The following is a 17,005-nucleotide window of genomic DNA, read 5'->3' on the forward strand; positions in this document are numbered from 1 at the left end:
TTTTTTTAGTTCTCTTTCTGTCTTTTTTTTAATTGTGAAAACATATACAACATTAATTTTCCAATCCCAACCCTCCCCAAACATACCATTTAGTGGGATTAATCACATTCACAATGTTGCAGTACCCTGACCACCATCCATTACTAGAACTTTCCTTTCATCCAAACAGAAACCCTACACTCATTTTCATTAACTCTACATTGCCCCTGTAGGTCTTGGTAACCTTTACTTTTATATTTCTGAGTTTGGATATTCTCTTATATTTTCTCTGTGGTCACCATGGGGCTTAAATTTAACATCCTAAATCTGTAACAATCTCATTTGCTTTGATACCAACTTCACTTGAAGTATTTTAAGCAGATTATTTTTTAATACTGCGAGGTTTTTAAGTCATGTTAGTAATTATTCAAAGCCTCAGCCCTCCAATGTGTTTACATGTTCATAGAGAGGAAACCTAAAGTATGAAGCTGTTTTGCTTTTTGATTTTTATGATATCTGTGGGAGGTACAATTATAATTTACATAGTAGATGGAAAAAAGAAATATAGGGGAATGTGTAACATTTATTTTATAAATAAAACATCAAGTATTTTATTAACATGCTTAAATGAATGGTACTTTTAAATATTTTAATTATTTTTTATTCATCTGCTGAACTAACCAAGATTGCTCATTTTCTAGAATAGCCTTACAAAGATTTTTTTTTTTTTTCAGGTTGAATTTCAGGCAGGATCTGAAGGCCAACTTCTTCCTCAGCATTATCTCAATGCTCTTGATAGTGCTCTGATTCCTGTGATACACGGCGGAGCCTCCAACTCGACTAGTTTACCGTTAGAAATGGAATTAGTGTTTTTCATTATAGAAAACTTTTTTTAGTGAAAGGACATATTACAAACTGACTTTTTAAAACTAACTCTAGCACTAAAGTTAAAATGCCACAAACACTAACTATGATGTTTGAAACATGTAAGCTTTGCTTTTTAGGCAGGAATGATCTTTTTAAATCATTAGCACAATATTTAAAACTCTAAAAATTTAAGGAATCCACAAGTTTTGAAGCTTTACAATTAATGCAAGTACTAAAAAGACAAGGATTTCTTCTATCTTTAAGAAATTTGTAGCATTTACTGTTTCATTTAAATGCTAAACCAAAGTATCTGCACCTAGGTATACCTCTTTATGCCAATAACGGTTTTAATGAAGGCTCTTTTCAGATGTAACCTTATGAGGGAAATATCTGTTCTGCATATATGTCAATTAGATTGCTGGTTTCTAAAGCCTGTTAGAAATGTATTTCAATGGCACAGGCCAGTTTTCAGATCTTAGACCTATATGATAATTCTTTGAATAAAGCAGATAATTTATTTGTATAATTGGAGTGGAGACCTACCTCCATGATTAGATAAACCCTGATTAGATTAAAATCAAAATTTTGCCTTTTTTCTCAAATTATTTAATATACATATATATGCATACACATGATTTTTCCTGTTAAATGGGTATTCTTAAAATAATTGTGGGTACTTCAGGACCTTGTGCTTCTATATTTATTGTTTTTATAGAGAGAACATATGATTCAGTATGTGTTTTATAAATCTTTAATAATTTATAAATAGGTAATATTTTTGTATTGAAGTACATTATTTCCCTCCTTTCTTTCCAAAGTATACTGCTGAATTTACTGTTTCTAAGACTGATGACAGGCCAGATTACCCTTGAAGTAGTCATTATGTAGCAATAAATGAAGCTCAAGCTAGGTTTTTTTTACTTCTACTTTAATCCTTAAAAATTTCTTGGCCTTGCTGCATAATTTCATTGCCACCAGTGTATTACATATAAACTTTAATGAACTAATTACTTTTGCATAAATTAGATTCTTTATATGGTAGTTATTTTGATACAGGATATTAACATAAGTTATATATAGCTCTGCACAGAGCTTTCCTCTTTACTTCAAACAGAAAAAAAAAATAAAAAAGGAAAGGGCATATTTTAGGTTAGTCCCATCATTTAAGTTATATAAAATTATTAATTTTTGATGCTTTTGTATTCTTATGTGGAATATATGTATGTTTTTGTATAAAAACACTCCTGTAATCTCAAAAAAAAAGAAAATATTCTTACTAGCCCTGTTTTGAAAAAAATATTCACAAAGCATCTCAACTTGAAAACAAAGTCAAGGTTATAACTCAGGATCTGAGGGATCAGGCTAGAAGAGACTGAGAACTTAAATCAGTTTGGGCATATGATTCCTTCTGAATCACATCCATAGTACTAGCCAAAGACAGTGTGGAGGAGAATATCAGTCTTCTGGAAGTAGCTGCTTCATAAAGAATGTGTAAAATGTTGCAGATATTAAATGACGTGGCAACATGTAATAACTTGTGAAGTTTATTTAAATGGTATAAGATAAAAACAATTGCATATGAAACTCAATTTGTGTTTTCTTTATGTGATGTGTTTTTATTTTGTGGTATAATTGCACAATCTAAGAATACTGATTTTAACTTAAAATAACCAAATGGTGGAGGGCTCTTCCCATGATGGAATAGCTTTCAATTAGTTTTCATAAAGTGTCTATATTCAATAATAATTGGAATTATATGCTTGACATTTGGAGGCACATTCTAAAGTGTTCTTTGTACATGCAGTATGTTTCTGTTACTTATTTGGTCATATTTTTCACGTTGGTACTGTAATTGAAATTTTAGTTCTTTTAAAACTGAAGGAATAGAATGGTTCTTTGTACTCAGTCTGCAGTGACATAATTTTTGGTCTTATGCCTTTTACTACTACTCTTTCTGAATTTTGAAATATGAAGTAAAATGTGGCCCATTTGTTTTATGCAACATTCCAACAAACTTTGTGTGTGTTTGTGTACTTGCTGTGTGCAAAGCACTTTATTAGACTCCTTTGGTTGAAAGATGAATAAAATAGTTCTTTTCCCTCTTGGAGCTAAATGTGTGAAGCAGATAATTATCATAGAGTAGAAGTAATTGCTGTAATAGTGATGAAACTTGACTAGATGGTTGGAAAACAACCCAGGAGGTTAGCCCTACAAATAGATGAGAAAGCAGTCTTACAGCCTGTTAGATAGTAGGCATGAAACTTATCTAAGAATAAAATGACAGGAGTTGAAAATCTGAAAAGTAGACTACATGTAGAAAGTCTAAACTTTTTTTTTAAGGCAGTCTACCTTAAACCAGTTTCTGTTTTGTGTGAATGTCTCACATAATTTTAATCATAAAAGTTATGATTAAACTGTGGTGTCTAAACTGTCTAAGTTTATAGCAGCCTAGACTTGGGTATTGTTTCATAAATAAAGGACAGAATTTTTATTTTTTTAATAACAAGCATAACTTTGTTAAAATTTTAAAAGAAAATATTAATAAGCCAGAAGTCTTCAACCCACCCTAGGTTTTAATTTTTTTTGCCTTTATGACTTTTTAAAAATGTTTCTTATATGTACATGGTTAAAAAAATCAAAACAAATATTAAAAGATGTATCAAATATCTTTTGCTTCCACCTTGTATGCATGTGTCTTGTTTTTCCTGTTCTCTGACCTCAACAAGTAATCCTTTTTTATTAGTTTCTTGTATTTCTTCCCAATTTTGGGGAGGCAGTAGCAGCAAATAGAAATATATATTCTTATTTCCCCCTTCATTTCTTACACAAAATGTAGCATGCTGTATACACTGAAGAATACAATTTTACCTGAGTTGCTTTGGGTTATGTGGCTTATATTTCACATCTTACAGGGTTTGGTGCTTCTGTGAAACGTTTCATTGTTTCTGTCTAACCACTTTTACTCAGTGCCTTAATTGCAGAAAGGCAAGAAGAAAATCCATTACTGGAATTATAACCATATATTTCAGTTTGACTATTTCTCATAACAAAATTTTAATTTCCAAAATAGTTATAAGCTTGTTTTTTGTTTGAGCTGTATTTTAAAATTTTACATTTACCAGACACTAAGCCCTGCCAACTAAATTTATCTTTTATCAGTTAACACTTTGGTATTTTTTCACTAGAGATTTTTAATAATTTTAATTTGTTAGGGAAACACTTTCTGCATTTGTATTGATAGAATTACAACCATATTTTCTTGTGTTTTACAAATGAAGAAATAGGTGTAATTCAAGTGTTTTATCTTGAACCTCTAGATAATAAAGGTTTTTCTGTTTTTATTTTTGATAAAATAAGATGAGATGCTAGTCAGTATCCAAGATGGCCCCCAATGATTCCACTTCCTGGCATTCACACTTTTATGTAGTCTCCTTCCCCATTGTACCTATGTTGGTCCTTGTGACAACTAGAATATGGGAGAAGTGATGGGCTGTCACTTCTGAGATTAGATTTTAAGAGACTTTGTGGCTTTTGTTTTTGGTGCAGTCCCTCTGTCTCTGTTTCTGTCTATCTGTGTCTCTGTCTCTGTTGGTTTACTCATTCTGGGGGAAGCCACCTGCCATAGTGTGAGCAGCCCAGTGGAAAGGCCCACAAGGTGAGTAACTGAAGCCTCTTGCCAACATCTGCATGGTTGGAAGTAGATTCTCCAACCCCAGTCAAGCCTTCAAATTGCAACCCCTGCCAAAAGATTGACTGCAGCCACCAAACTAAGCCACGCATAGATTCCCTCTGTGAGATAATAAATATCTGTTGTTTCAAGCTGATCTGTTTTGAGGTAATTTGTTATATGCAGTAATTAATATTACGTAACTAATATGGAGCAGCTCTAGGTAAAAATTGCTAAAAATTAATTTTTCTGACAGAATTATATGTTTTTTTTTTAAACCTATGTTTATGGATTCTATGCCAACCATGGTATGTACTAAGTGTAGAGAATGCCAAGAGAAAAGAGTCGAATTTGGCTGTTGGAACAGAAATGCAATTGTCAGAAACTTCCTGTTTCTGGTAATTGGCATGCTAGGATATTCAAATCCACATTCCTGTTGAAAAGAATCAAAGCTAATTAAAATACAAAAATCATCTTAAAACTTCAAAGGGGTGTGAAGACAACAAGGAATAAAGAGTAAAAGAAGTGAGTACCAGGCCCTATTTTGACAACCTATGGGCTGATGGAGACAGAAATCAAAGTTTGGGACCTAGGCAAGGTAGTGAATAAACAGGAGTTGTGAATCTAACAGAAGACCCTCTCCATGGTAAGCTGAGAAACCCCAAAGGGTTTCACCTTTAGGTGAAGGTTAACTGTAAGTGGAGGAACCTATGTAACATTACAGCCATGTTTAGAATTGCCTGTTTCATGGAAAGAATCTTACGCATTCACCTTGCCTTAAGGTGGTCCCCTACTGATGATGCCTCCAGGTGCAGGGAAGTCTGAAATGCAGATCCTCTCCACAAAAAATGTAACTTCACTGTAGGTTTCAAATTACTTTTCAAATATAATGTCTAATAGCACACAGTAGGGCCTGGTGCCAGCACTGTCCAGGGAGAGCCCAGGAGTAGGCTCCCGCAGGCACCTTCAACTTGTGCACCAAGTCAGTCAGGCAGATGACTCACCTTCAGGCCCAGGGCCCTCAAATCATTTCTTTAGACCTTCATCTGTATTGATCCAGGCATTTTAGCCAAGATGAGCTTGGCTCCATGGTGTAGAATGTGCTACGGAAATAGGTTTTCCTAAATCCCCCACATGAGATTGCCGAGTAGCCAGGCAGAAAGCTTGTATTTCTGTTTTGATTACTTCCTTGTTTGCTTAAGAAATTTGCCTTGCTAAAAGATATGAAATAGTATCACAAAGATTAATGTTACTTTAAGAAATGGACAATAGATTTGGAGATCAAAACACAGAAAAGGCATCAGATGCAAGCAGCTGAGACTGCTTATAAAAGGAACCTTGGTCTTTTAAATGATATATAAGTGGCAGAAATGTCTCTACAGACCAGGATTCATCCACTTCCACAGCCTGAGGGGGTGTCTCTTGAGACTCATTATTGGGAATCAATAAAATATATTCCCAAATGGGAACAGTTTCTTTTAGGAAAAGCACCATATCCTATTGGTTTTGAAAATCAAAATGAAGCAGAAAATGCTATTCTTTAAAAAGAGGTGCAGCTGTAATTTCTTAATATGTAATTTCAGAAACCTTGTTTGGTAATACTGAATATTAAAGAATATCAGGTCACTGCAAGAACTTAAGGAATTGGATATGTTTATATTGTTCTGTTACTTCCTAAGGGACAATGAAAATATGGGAATCTCCTGGGAAATGTTTCATGTTACCCCTATGAGACCTACTTACTCCATGGAAGTGTTAAAAACTAATATTGAAAGGTGGATTGTTTAATAACTAAACTATTAAATGAGTGCTATATGTGTTTTTAAAGATCATTTACAGTCATTCTCATAAATGATGAATAACAATTATTGGCTCTGCTTTTAAGTTTTTGGGAATCTTTACTTTCAGGTTATTAGGGGGGTGAGGTACAGTATCAGTGGTTGCTATTATGGTTTCTTTTAACAAATGAAAAGACAGTGATTTTTAGCTGCTTTGGTATAATAAGAATGTTTATCAGAAAAACAGGTTCATAAGATACTGTGCTTTACAGATAATCACACCTCTAAAATGCCTAGAGACAGGAAGAACTGAACTGTAAACTATTCAGTAAGTAGCCAGTTTCAAGAGGTCTTAGACTTGGTTTTGAAGAAGGATACATAGTAGAGCTGGAAATGGTTATTGGATTTTCATTTGGTTATTAAGGATTGCCAACCCTGTGAAGGAGAATGATCCATATCATCTTTTCATCTTTAAACTTGCCTTTCCCTCTCCCTTCTAGTTTCATTATTTTTGAAACAATTGTCGGAGAGCTTTGGGCACAGCCATAAACAACTTTAAAATTCCTCAGTCCACCAGTGCTTATGCAATAGAAAAATATATATAATTTTTGTAACTACAGAAGCAGCTTCTGCTAATAAAGGAAATCTACACTATGATAAAGTTTAATATTAAAAATAAGTGGGCACATAAGGAAAGTAGACTCTACAGGCAAAAAATAGAAGCAATGAATATAAATTCATGTAAGACTTATGTATTAGACTTATGCTTTCCTATTTAAAGAAATAAAGTCAGGTGTGAAGGTGTCTGCAGAGAATGGCAAAATTTAAAAAGCAATGGAGCTTATTTGTAAAAGAACTGAATGCAAATGTTGGAGGAATGTATAAAAACAAATTTAAAACTCAGGAAAAAGGTTTAATGGCGATAGAACAGAGTCATTGAAAGAATTCATAAACTGAAAGATAACCCAGGAGGAATTACCACTATTGCAGAAAGAGAAATTAAAAAAAAAAAAAAAAAAAAAAAAAGATATACAGAGGATACAATGATAAGTTCTAACATATGCTTAATTAGCTGCATAAGGAGAGGGGACAGAGCAAGTATTAGATGCAAGCAGAATTTTCAAATTTGATGGGAAACATGAATCCACAGTCAGGAAACCATACAAATCTCAAACAGAATAAATGAAAAGAAATCCACAGATAGACATTTAATAAGAAAATTGGAACTGCCAGCTAGCACCAATAGAAATAATACAATGAACAGCCTCTCTAGCTAGCGTTGGAGATTGTGAAGCAGAATCTTTTTTAATTTACTTGCACTATTCCAGGAGAGCAGCAGAAAAGAAGCAGCACCCTTCTCCCCACCAGTGGAGTCATGTGGAACACTGTGGACTCTCTCTGCCCTATATCAAGACAGAAACATAAAAGAGGCACCATCCCCCTCTCCACACTGATGCAGCTGTGGCAGACCCTGCAGGGCAGAACACAGGCAATGGTGTAGGGAGACTAAAGCTCTTGATGTTGTAGCCAGCACGTCAAGAAGGAGGAATCTAAGAACCAGATAGTGTGGGAAAGATTACAAATAAAAGGAAAGTAAAGAAAGGGGAACTTTAAATATGTGTATACAATTCTGGGATCCACCCCCAAGCTGTGCATGTGTGAAGATGGCTAGAAGAAGCATAGCAAAGGTTTTGAACACTGAGCTACAATGTAGATACTCTCCAGGTTTCAGACCGGCCAATAGGTGGTGGACAATTAGGGCAGATCAGAATGACACTGCAAAGGCTCTGAAAATAACATTGGAACCACAGTTCACAGAAAGATGGCCAGGATGTGTGGTCTGAACCCGAGTTGATTTCCTGCTAAAACAAAACAAAACAAAAACCAACATTATTAAGATTGAAACAGGATCCAGAGTCTCATAAATAATATTGAAGATATTAGGGAGACAAAAATTTCTTAACATACAAAGAAGTAGGGAAACCTAAATTGAACTCTCAAGGGAAAAGACAGTCACCAGGAGCTAGCCATCATGTGGTTACCCAAAAGTTGGAAATACCAGAAAGAGACATAAACCTATCCTGATTAAAGTGGGCTACACTTTAATTGAAGTAACCTCATCAAAGTGTTCTATTTACAATGGGTTCACACCCAAAGGAATAGATTACAATTAAGAACATGTCTTTTGGGGCTACCTACAGCTCCAAACCACCACAGTATATACCTCATTCTGTTTATCCACTCGTTGGTTCATGGACACTTAAGATGCTTCCATCTTTTGGCCACTATGAACATTGGTATGCAAATATCTGTTCAAGTCCTACTTTCAATTCGTTTGGATATATACCTAGAAATGGGATTGTCAGGTTATATGGTAATTCTAAACTTTCTGAGGAATCGCCAAACTGGTTTCCATGGCAGCTGCACCATTTTATATTCCCACCAACAATGAACGAGCATGCCCATTGCTCCACATTCTCCCCTACAGTTGTTTTCCATTTTTTTAATAGTGGCCATCCTGGTGGGTGTGAAATGATATCTCATTTTGGGTTTATTTTTAAACAGATCTATTCACACACCATACAATCCACCATAAATCAATGGCTCTTGGTATAGTCACATAGTTTTGTATTCACCACTACAGTCAATACGAAAACATTCTCATTTCTTCTGAAGAAAGAAAAAAATCTCATCTCCTTATATCCCCCTATTTTTGACATTTAGTTTTAGTATAATGCCTTTGTTACAAATGATGAAAGAATATTGCAATGTTGCTGTTAACTATAGACCTTAGTTTACATTAATTGTATTTTTTCCCATATAACACTTTATTATTAACACTTTGTAACAGTGATGTATGTTTGTTGTAGTTCATGTAAGAACTCACTTATATTTATACAATTAACTGCTGTGCCAGTTTGATTGTATTATGTACCCCAAAACGCCATGTTCTTTGATGCAATCTTGTGGAGGCAAATGTATTAGTGTTGATTAGATTGGAATTCTTTGATTGTTTCCGTGGAGATGTGACTCAACCAACTGTGAGTGAAATGTATGACTGGATAATTTCCATGGAGGTGTTATACTCCGCCCATTCAGGGTAGGTGTTAAATGGATCACTGGAGCCATATAAAGGAGTTCACTGACAGAAGGACCTTGGAGCAACTGGGAGTGACATCTTGCAGAGGAGCTGCAGCTAAAAGGGGACAAAATGGCCCAAGAGCAACATTTTGGAGAATGCCATTTTGAAATGCAACTGGGAGCAAGCAGACACCAGCCACGTGCCTTCTGAGCTAACAGAGGTTTTCTGTATGCCAATGGCCTTTCTCCAGTGAAGGTACCCTATTGCTGATGCCTTACCTTGAACACTTTATGACCTTAAGACTATAACTGTGTAACCAAATAAACCCCCTTTATAAAAGCCAATCCATTTCTGCTATTTGGCAGCATTACCAAACCAGAACAACCACCATTATTGTCCACTCTGGGTTTCACTAAGTTATATAGTCCCAGTTTTTATCCTGTAGCTTTCCTTCTGTTGACATACATGACTCTAGTCTTACTCTTTTAACCATACTCACACTCAGCATTGCTAATAACACAGTATTGTGCTATTCATTTCCAAACCTTTACAATGAACCTTATAAAACATTCTGTACTCCTTGAGTATCGATTGCCCAGTTTCTGCCCAATTTCTATCTCCTGGTAACTTATGCTCTTGAATTTAATTATCAGAGTTTGTTCATTATAGTTAGTTCATATTAGGGAGACTATACAACATTTATCCTTTGGTTTCTGACTTGTTTCACTCAACATAATGTCCTCAAGTTTCATTCACCTCATTGCATGCCTCACAACTTCATTCCTTTCTGCAGCTACATAATATTGCATTATGTATGTATACCACAGTTCTCCCGTCTCATCAACTGATGGATACTTGGGCCACTTCCACCCATTGGCAGTCATGAATAATTCCTCCAGAAACATCGGTGTGCAAATGTCTATTCGTGTCCCTGCTTTCATTTCTTCTGAGTATATACCTAGTAACGGGATTGCGGGATCATATGGCAACCCTATATCTAGCTTCCTGTGTAACTGCCACACTGCCTTCCAGAGGGGCTGCTTAATTCTATTTCCCTCCAAACAGTGAATAGGTATATATCTTTCTCCACATCTTCTCAAGCGTTTGTACTTCTCTGTTTATTTTTTTAAAACAGTTTTATTCACACACCATACAATCCATCCTAAGTGTATAATCAGTGGCTCCTGGTGTAGGCACAGAGTTATGTATTCACCACCACAATCTATATAAGAACATTTCCATTTCTTCTGAAAAGAAAGAAGAAAAGAAAAAAAAAATTCCCTACCCCTTCCTTATATCCCACTCTTATTGACATTTAGCTTTGGTTTATTGCCTTTGATACAATCGATGAAAGATTAATACAATGTTGCTGTTAGCTGTGGACCCCAGTTTACATTAATTTTTAACACCCTGTAATAGTGACATATATTTGTTCTCATTCATGTAAAAACTTTCTTATATTTTTACAATTAATCCCCATCATTGTCCACTCTTGGTTTTGCTAAGTTATACAGTCCTGGTTTTTATCCTTTATCTTTCCTTCTGGTGCCATTCATGCCCCTAGCCTTCCTCTTTCAACCATATTCACATTCACCTTTGTTCCTTATACTTATAATACTGTGCTATTATCATACAGTATTGTGCTATCCATTTCTGAACCTTCACAATCAATTTTGTTAAACATTCTGTATGCCTTAAGCATTAAATGGCAGTCTCTACCCTCTTTCTATCTCCTGATAACCTGTGTTCTCAAATTTAACTCAGTGTCTTCATTATAGTTACTTCGTATTAGATCATATAGTATTTGTCCCTTCATTTCTGACTTACTTCATTCAATATAATGTCCTCAAGTTTCATCCACATTGTTGCATGCATCATGACTTTATTCTGTCTTACAGCTGCACAATATTCCAGCATCTGTATACACCACAGTTTATCCACTTACCAGTTGATGGACCTTTGAGCTGTTCCCATCTATTAGCAAATGTGACTAATGCTGCTATAAGTCACTGTGGTTTTGATTTGCATTTCCTTAATGGCTAGCAATGTTGAGCATACTTTCGTGAGCTATTGACCATTTGTGTATCTTCCTTGGAGAGATGTCCATTCAAGTCTTTTGCCCATTTTTAATTGGGTTGTTTGATTTTTTGTTGTTGAATTGTAGAATTTCTTTATATATTCTTGATATTAAAATTTTATCAGATAAATTGTTTCCAAATATTTTCTTCCAACAGGTTGTCTGTTTACTTTTGTGAAGTTCATTGATGCATAAAAGTTTTTAATTTTGATGTAGCCCTATTATTCTATTTTCTTTTTCTTTTGTTTTCCCATGCTTTTGGTGTAAAGTCTAAGAATCCATGGCCTAACACAAGGTTTTGAAGAGGGTTCCCTGGTTTTATTCTAGGAGGTTTAAAGTTTTGGTTCTTATATTTAGGTCTTTGATCCATTTTGAGTTAATTGTTTTATATGATGTGAGATGGGGGGGAGGGTCCACCTTCATTCTTTTGCATATGGAGATCCAGTTTACCCAGCACCATCTGTTGAAGAGACTATTCTTTCCCCATTGAGTGAACTTGGCACCCTTGCCAAAAATCATTTTGCCATAGATGTGAGGGTTAATTTCTGAATTTTTTATTAAATTTCATTGGTTGATATGTCTGTCCTTGTGCCAGTACATGCTGTTTTGATCATGAGAGCTTTTTAATAAGTTTTAAAATCTGGAAAGTGTGAGTTCCCCATCTTTGTTCTTCTTTTGAAGATGATTTTGGCTTTTCAGGGCCACATAGCCTTCCAAACAAATTTGAAAATTGGCTTTTCCATTTCTTCAAAGAAGATTGTTGGAATTTTGATTTGAATTTGGTTGAATCTGTATATTGCTTTGGGTAAAATGGACAACAATATTTACTCTTCCAATTCATGAACATGTAGTATCTTTCCTTTTATTTAGGTCTTGTTTGATTTCTCTTAGCAATGTTTTGTAGGTTCTATGTACAAGTCCTTTATATTCTTGGTTAAATTTCTTCCTAGACATTTCTAGGATTCTCTTAGTTGCTATTGTAAATGGAATTTTTGTCTTGATTTGCTCTTCAGATTGTTCATTGATAGTATATAGTAACGCTACTGATTTTTGCGTACTGTTCTCAATCTTGTACCCTGCCACTTTGCTAAATTCATTAATTAGTTCTAGTAACTTTGTTGATGATTTTTCAGAAGTTTCCATATACATGATCACATAATCTGCAAATAGGGAAATTTTTGCTTCTTTCCCTATTTTGATGCCTTTTTTTTTTTCTTGCTTAATTGTTCTATTAAGAACTTCCAGTACCATGTTGAGTAACAGTGGTGACAGTGGGCATCCTTGTCTTGTTCCTGATCTTAGAGGGAAAGCTTATGGTCTTTCACCATTAAGTAGGATATTAGCTGTGGGTTTTCCATATATGCCCTTTATCATGTTGAGGAAGTTTCCTCCCATTCCTAGTTTGCTAATTGTTTTTATCAAGAATGGTTACTGGATTCAGATGCCTTTTCTGCAGGTGATGATCAGTTTTTTCCCTTCATTCTATTAAGATAGTTATCTTAATTTATTTTCTTATGTTGAACCACCTTTGCACACCTGGGATAAATCCCACTTGATCATGGTATATAAGTCTTTGAATGTGTTGTTGGATTCATGTTGTAGTATTTGGTTGAGGAATTTTGTATCTATATTCTTAAGGATATTGGTCTGTAATTTTCTTTACTTGTGGTATCTTTATCTGACTTTGGTATTAGGGTGATATTGGCCTCATAGAATGAGTTAGGAAATGTTCCCTCCTCATCAATTTTTTGGAAAGGATTGAGCAGAACTGGTGTTAATTCTTCTTGTAATGTTTGATAAAATTCCCCAGTGAAGCCATCTTGTTTGGGCTCTTCTTTGTTGGGAGGTGTTTTAGTTTCCTCATTACTAAAGCAAATACTATAAAATGGGTTGATCTAAATATTAAAATTTATTTGCTCACTGTTTTGAGGCTAGGAGAAGTCCAAATCAAGCCATTATCAAGGCAATGCTTTCTTCCTAAAGACTGGAGTCTTGGGGCTGGCTGCCATTGATCCTTGATCCTGGCCTCTTCTGTCACATGGCAATGCACATGGCAGCCTCACCTGGCCTATTCCTTCTCTTTCAGGTTCTGTTCTCTTTTGGATGAAGCTCTAACTGCTGTCTCTGGTTTTCTCTCTATCTGTCTGTATTTCATTCTGCTTATAAAGGACTCCAGATTAAGATCCATCCTGATTCAATTTGGCCACACCATAACTGAAGTAACCTTATCCAAAGGTCCTACTGACTATGCGTTCACACCCAAAGGAATGGATTAAATTTCAGGACATGGGTTTTTGGGGTATTTAGCTCCAAACCACTATAGTCTGCCCTCAGGACCCCCAAAAAACATAATCTCTCTATGTGTAAATACATTCATTCCATCACAACATCCCAAAATGGGGTGAAGTCATTTCAGAAATAATGCTAAGTACAAAGTCTCATCAAAATTGGTTATTGGTATGGTCTGTTCTGGGGCACAAATTCCCTGTCTCTGGACCTGTGAATCCTAGAAAACATGTTATCTGCTTTCAATATACAATGGTGGAACAGGCATAGGGTAAACATTCTGTTTCAGTTCGCTAGAGCTGTTATGCAAAATACCAGAAATGGATTGGCTTTTGTAAACGGGATTTATTAGGTTGCAAAGTTACAGTTCTAAGGCCATAAAAGTGTCCACACTAAGGCATCAACAAGAGGAAACCTTTCCTGAAGGAAGGCCAATGGTGTCCGGAATACCTCTGTCAGCTGGAAAGGCATGTGGCTGGTGTCTGCTGGTCCTTTGCTCCTGGTTTCTCATTTCAAAGTGGCTTTCTCCAAAATTTCCCTGGGTTTCTGTCTCTCTTAGCTTCTCTCTCTCAGCTCCTGTGTATCCTTGCTTGTTCTCCCAGGGTGTTTCTCTTTAAAAGTCTGGGGGTCCTCTCTTAGCCTCTCCAGTGCAAACTCTGGGCTTCATCTTTTAGCCTAGCATCTCCAAACATCTTTCTGTCTCCATCTGCAAGCATCTGGGTCTGTGTCAGCTCTTAGCTTCTTCTGGGGGCAAACTCTGGATTACATATTTTAGCTTCTCTCCAAAATGTCTCTTTCAGCTTCTCTGAGTTCCTTCTCTCTGTGAGCTCTATTAAAGGATTCCAGTTGATTTAATTAAGACTCACCCTGATTGGGCAGGGTCGTATCTTCATGGAAACATTCAATCAAAAGGTCCCACCCCACAAGATTGGATTAAAAGATCATGATTCTTCTGGGGTCCATATTAGCTTCAAACTGGCACACATTCTGATTCCAGAAGGGAGAAATTGCCAGCAAAGCAGAAGTCACAGGTCCCAAACAATTCTGAAACCCAGCAGAGCAAACTCCAATAGATTTCAAGGTCTGAGAGTCATCTATGCCCTGATGTTTTGTCCTCCAAGCCTGTTGGATCAGCAGCCCCACCTCTTCCAAGTGCTCTTGCAGTGACCATGCTCTCTCCAAAAATGGGGAGTGAAAGTTTCTACCCTCTTTGAGCATCAGGATGGTGGCTAGGATCTCCACAAATGCTGGAACCCAGGCCTATCTCTGAGCACCAGGCTGGCTGCCAGGCTCTACACAAACCCCAGGACACAGGTTCCACCATCTTTGACCACTGGGGTGGCTGTACTCTCCCAGAATAACAAGGCAGAAGACCTGCCCCCTCCAAGCACCAGAGCAGATGAACTACCCCCCTCCAAGTGCTGAGGTAGACCCACCCTTTTCACACACATATGTGGGCCTACACTCTTGGCCCAAGGAGATACCTTTAGTCCAGGCCTCTGCTTCCATTGTTCTGCCTTTGTAGTCATTCTTCCTTCAATTCGTCCCTTCTCAGTCCCTTTCAATTCAGCAATGGTTATGCTCATAAGAATTTCAAAAAAAACCTTGTCAGCTTTGCATGTAGTTTATAGGAGAACAAGCTGTCAGACAATAGAACTTTTGACAGATATTTTCTGCATAACTGCACTTATAATAGGATGTATGAATAAAACTATTAAAAAAATAAACAGAAAAGTACAAGTGCTGGAGAAGATGTGGACAAAGACATATACCTATTCACTGTTGGTTGAGAAGAAGTGTGCAGCCTCTCTGGAGGGCAGTGTGGCGGTTCCTCAGGAAGCTAGGTATAAAATTACCACATAATCCCGCAATCCTTTTACTAGTTATATATTTGAAAGAACTGAAAGCAGGGACATAATTAGACATTTGCACACTGATGTTTATGGTGGCCCTATTCAGGATTGCCAATGGATGGAGGCGGCCAAAGGTGAACTGTGATGTATACATACAATGGAATATTGTGTGGGTGCAGGAAGGAGTGAAGTCATGATGCATGCAACAACATGAGTGAAACTTGAGGACATTATGTTGAGTGAAATAAGTCAGAAACAAAAGAACAAATGTATGGTCTCACTAATATGAACTAACTGTAATGAGCAAACTCTGAGAGTTAAATTCAAGAGCATAGGTTATCAGGAGATAGAGGGCAGAGATTGGGCAATTGATGCTTAAGAAGTACAGAATGTCTAATAAGGTTTTTTGTTAATGTTTGGAAATGGATAGCACAATACTGTAAGTGTAATTAACAAAGCTGAGTGTGATTGTGGTTGAAAGAGGAAGGCTAGGGTCGTATATGTCACCAGAAGGAAAGCTAGAGGATAAAAACTGGGACTGTATAATTTAGGGAAACCTAGAGTGGACAATGATGGTTAATTGTACAAAAATAAGAAAGTTCTTACATGAACTAGAACTAATGTATATTAATTGTAACAAAAGCACTATACCAAAGCTAAATGTCAATAATAGGGGGATATAAGGGGTATGGGATTTTTTTTTTTTTTTTTTTTTGGAAGAAATGAGAATGTTTTCATATTGACAGCAGTGGTGAATGCATAACTATGTGATTATACCAAGAGCCACTGATTGTACACGTAGGATGGATTTTATGGTGTGTGAATAAAACTGTTAGGAAAAGAAAAAGAATTAGGGGGATAAGGGGTATGGGATGTTTTGGGTTTTCTTCTTAATTTTTCTTTTTTTTTGAGTAATAAAAAAGTTCTAAAATTGTTCATGGTGATGAATGCACAACTATGTGACTATACTGCAAGCCACTGATTGTATACTTCAGATGGAGTGTATGTGTGAATATATCTCAATAAAACGGCATTTTAAAAAAAATAGTATTTTCTGAAAGCCAGGAAATCTTTCTGATTGCCCTAGCGAAAACCCAGAGAATATGGGAGCCTGATTGAGAAGACTAACTAATTACAGATGTAAATATATTAAAATCTGAAGGACTGGGAGAGAACGGCTACCATTTGTGTTACATTAGATGATGTGTTCTTATTCTATTTTTACAATTGACGGGGAAAGGAATTGTCTTAGAATCACTGAATCAGCAAATGGCAGCTCCAAGTTGCTAATTCAGTCTGATTCCAAAGGCGTTCTTTTACCTGAACCAGCTTGGCTTAGGAAATTAAGAAAGAGGGCAAAGAACGCAGTGGGAGAATCTAGTACCCCACACCAGTAACCGTTTTCAGTCTTGAGGC

General features: G+C 36.1%; 1 protein-coding gene and 1 pseudogene across 4 annotated transcripts in view; both read left to right on the forward strand.

Moving 5' to 3' along the window:
* ZFYVE16 (zinc finger FYVE-type containing 16) overlaps positions 1-2,953 on the forward strand; it is a 118,081-nt gene extending 115,128 nt beyond the window's left edge. For all 4 annotated transcript variants that reach the window (XM_037801164.1, XM_037801162.1, XM_037801163.1 and 1 more), the window contains one exon: positions 714-2,953. In XM_037801164.1, the coding sequence (XP_037657092.1) occupies positions 714-875 (162 nt within the window). In that variant the 3' untranslated portion in view covers positions 876-2,953. The remainder of the gene's footprint in view (positions 1-713) is intronic.
* A 1,888-nt stretch (positions 2,954-4,841) lies between these two features.
* Positions 4,842-6,379, forward strand: LOC119508451 (annotated as a pseudogene).
* The last annotated feature ends 10,626 nt before the right edge of the window (positions 6,380-17,005 follow it).

This window comes from Choloepus didactylus, chromosome 13, assembly GCF_015220235.1.
Source record: "Choloepus didactylus isolate mChoDid1 chromosome 13, mChoDid1.pri, whole genome shotgun sequence".
NCBI classification, from domain to species: domain Eukaryota; kingdom Metazoa; phylum Chordata; class Mammalia; order Pilosa; family Megalonychidae; genus Choloepus; species Choloepus didactylus.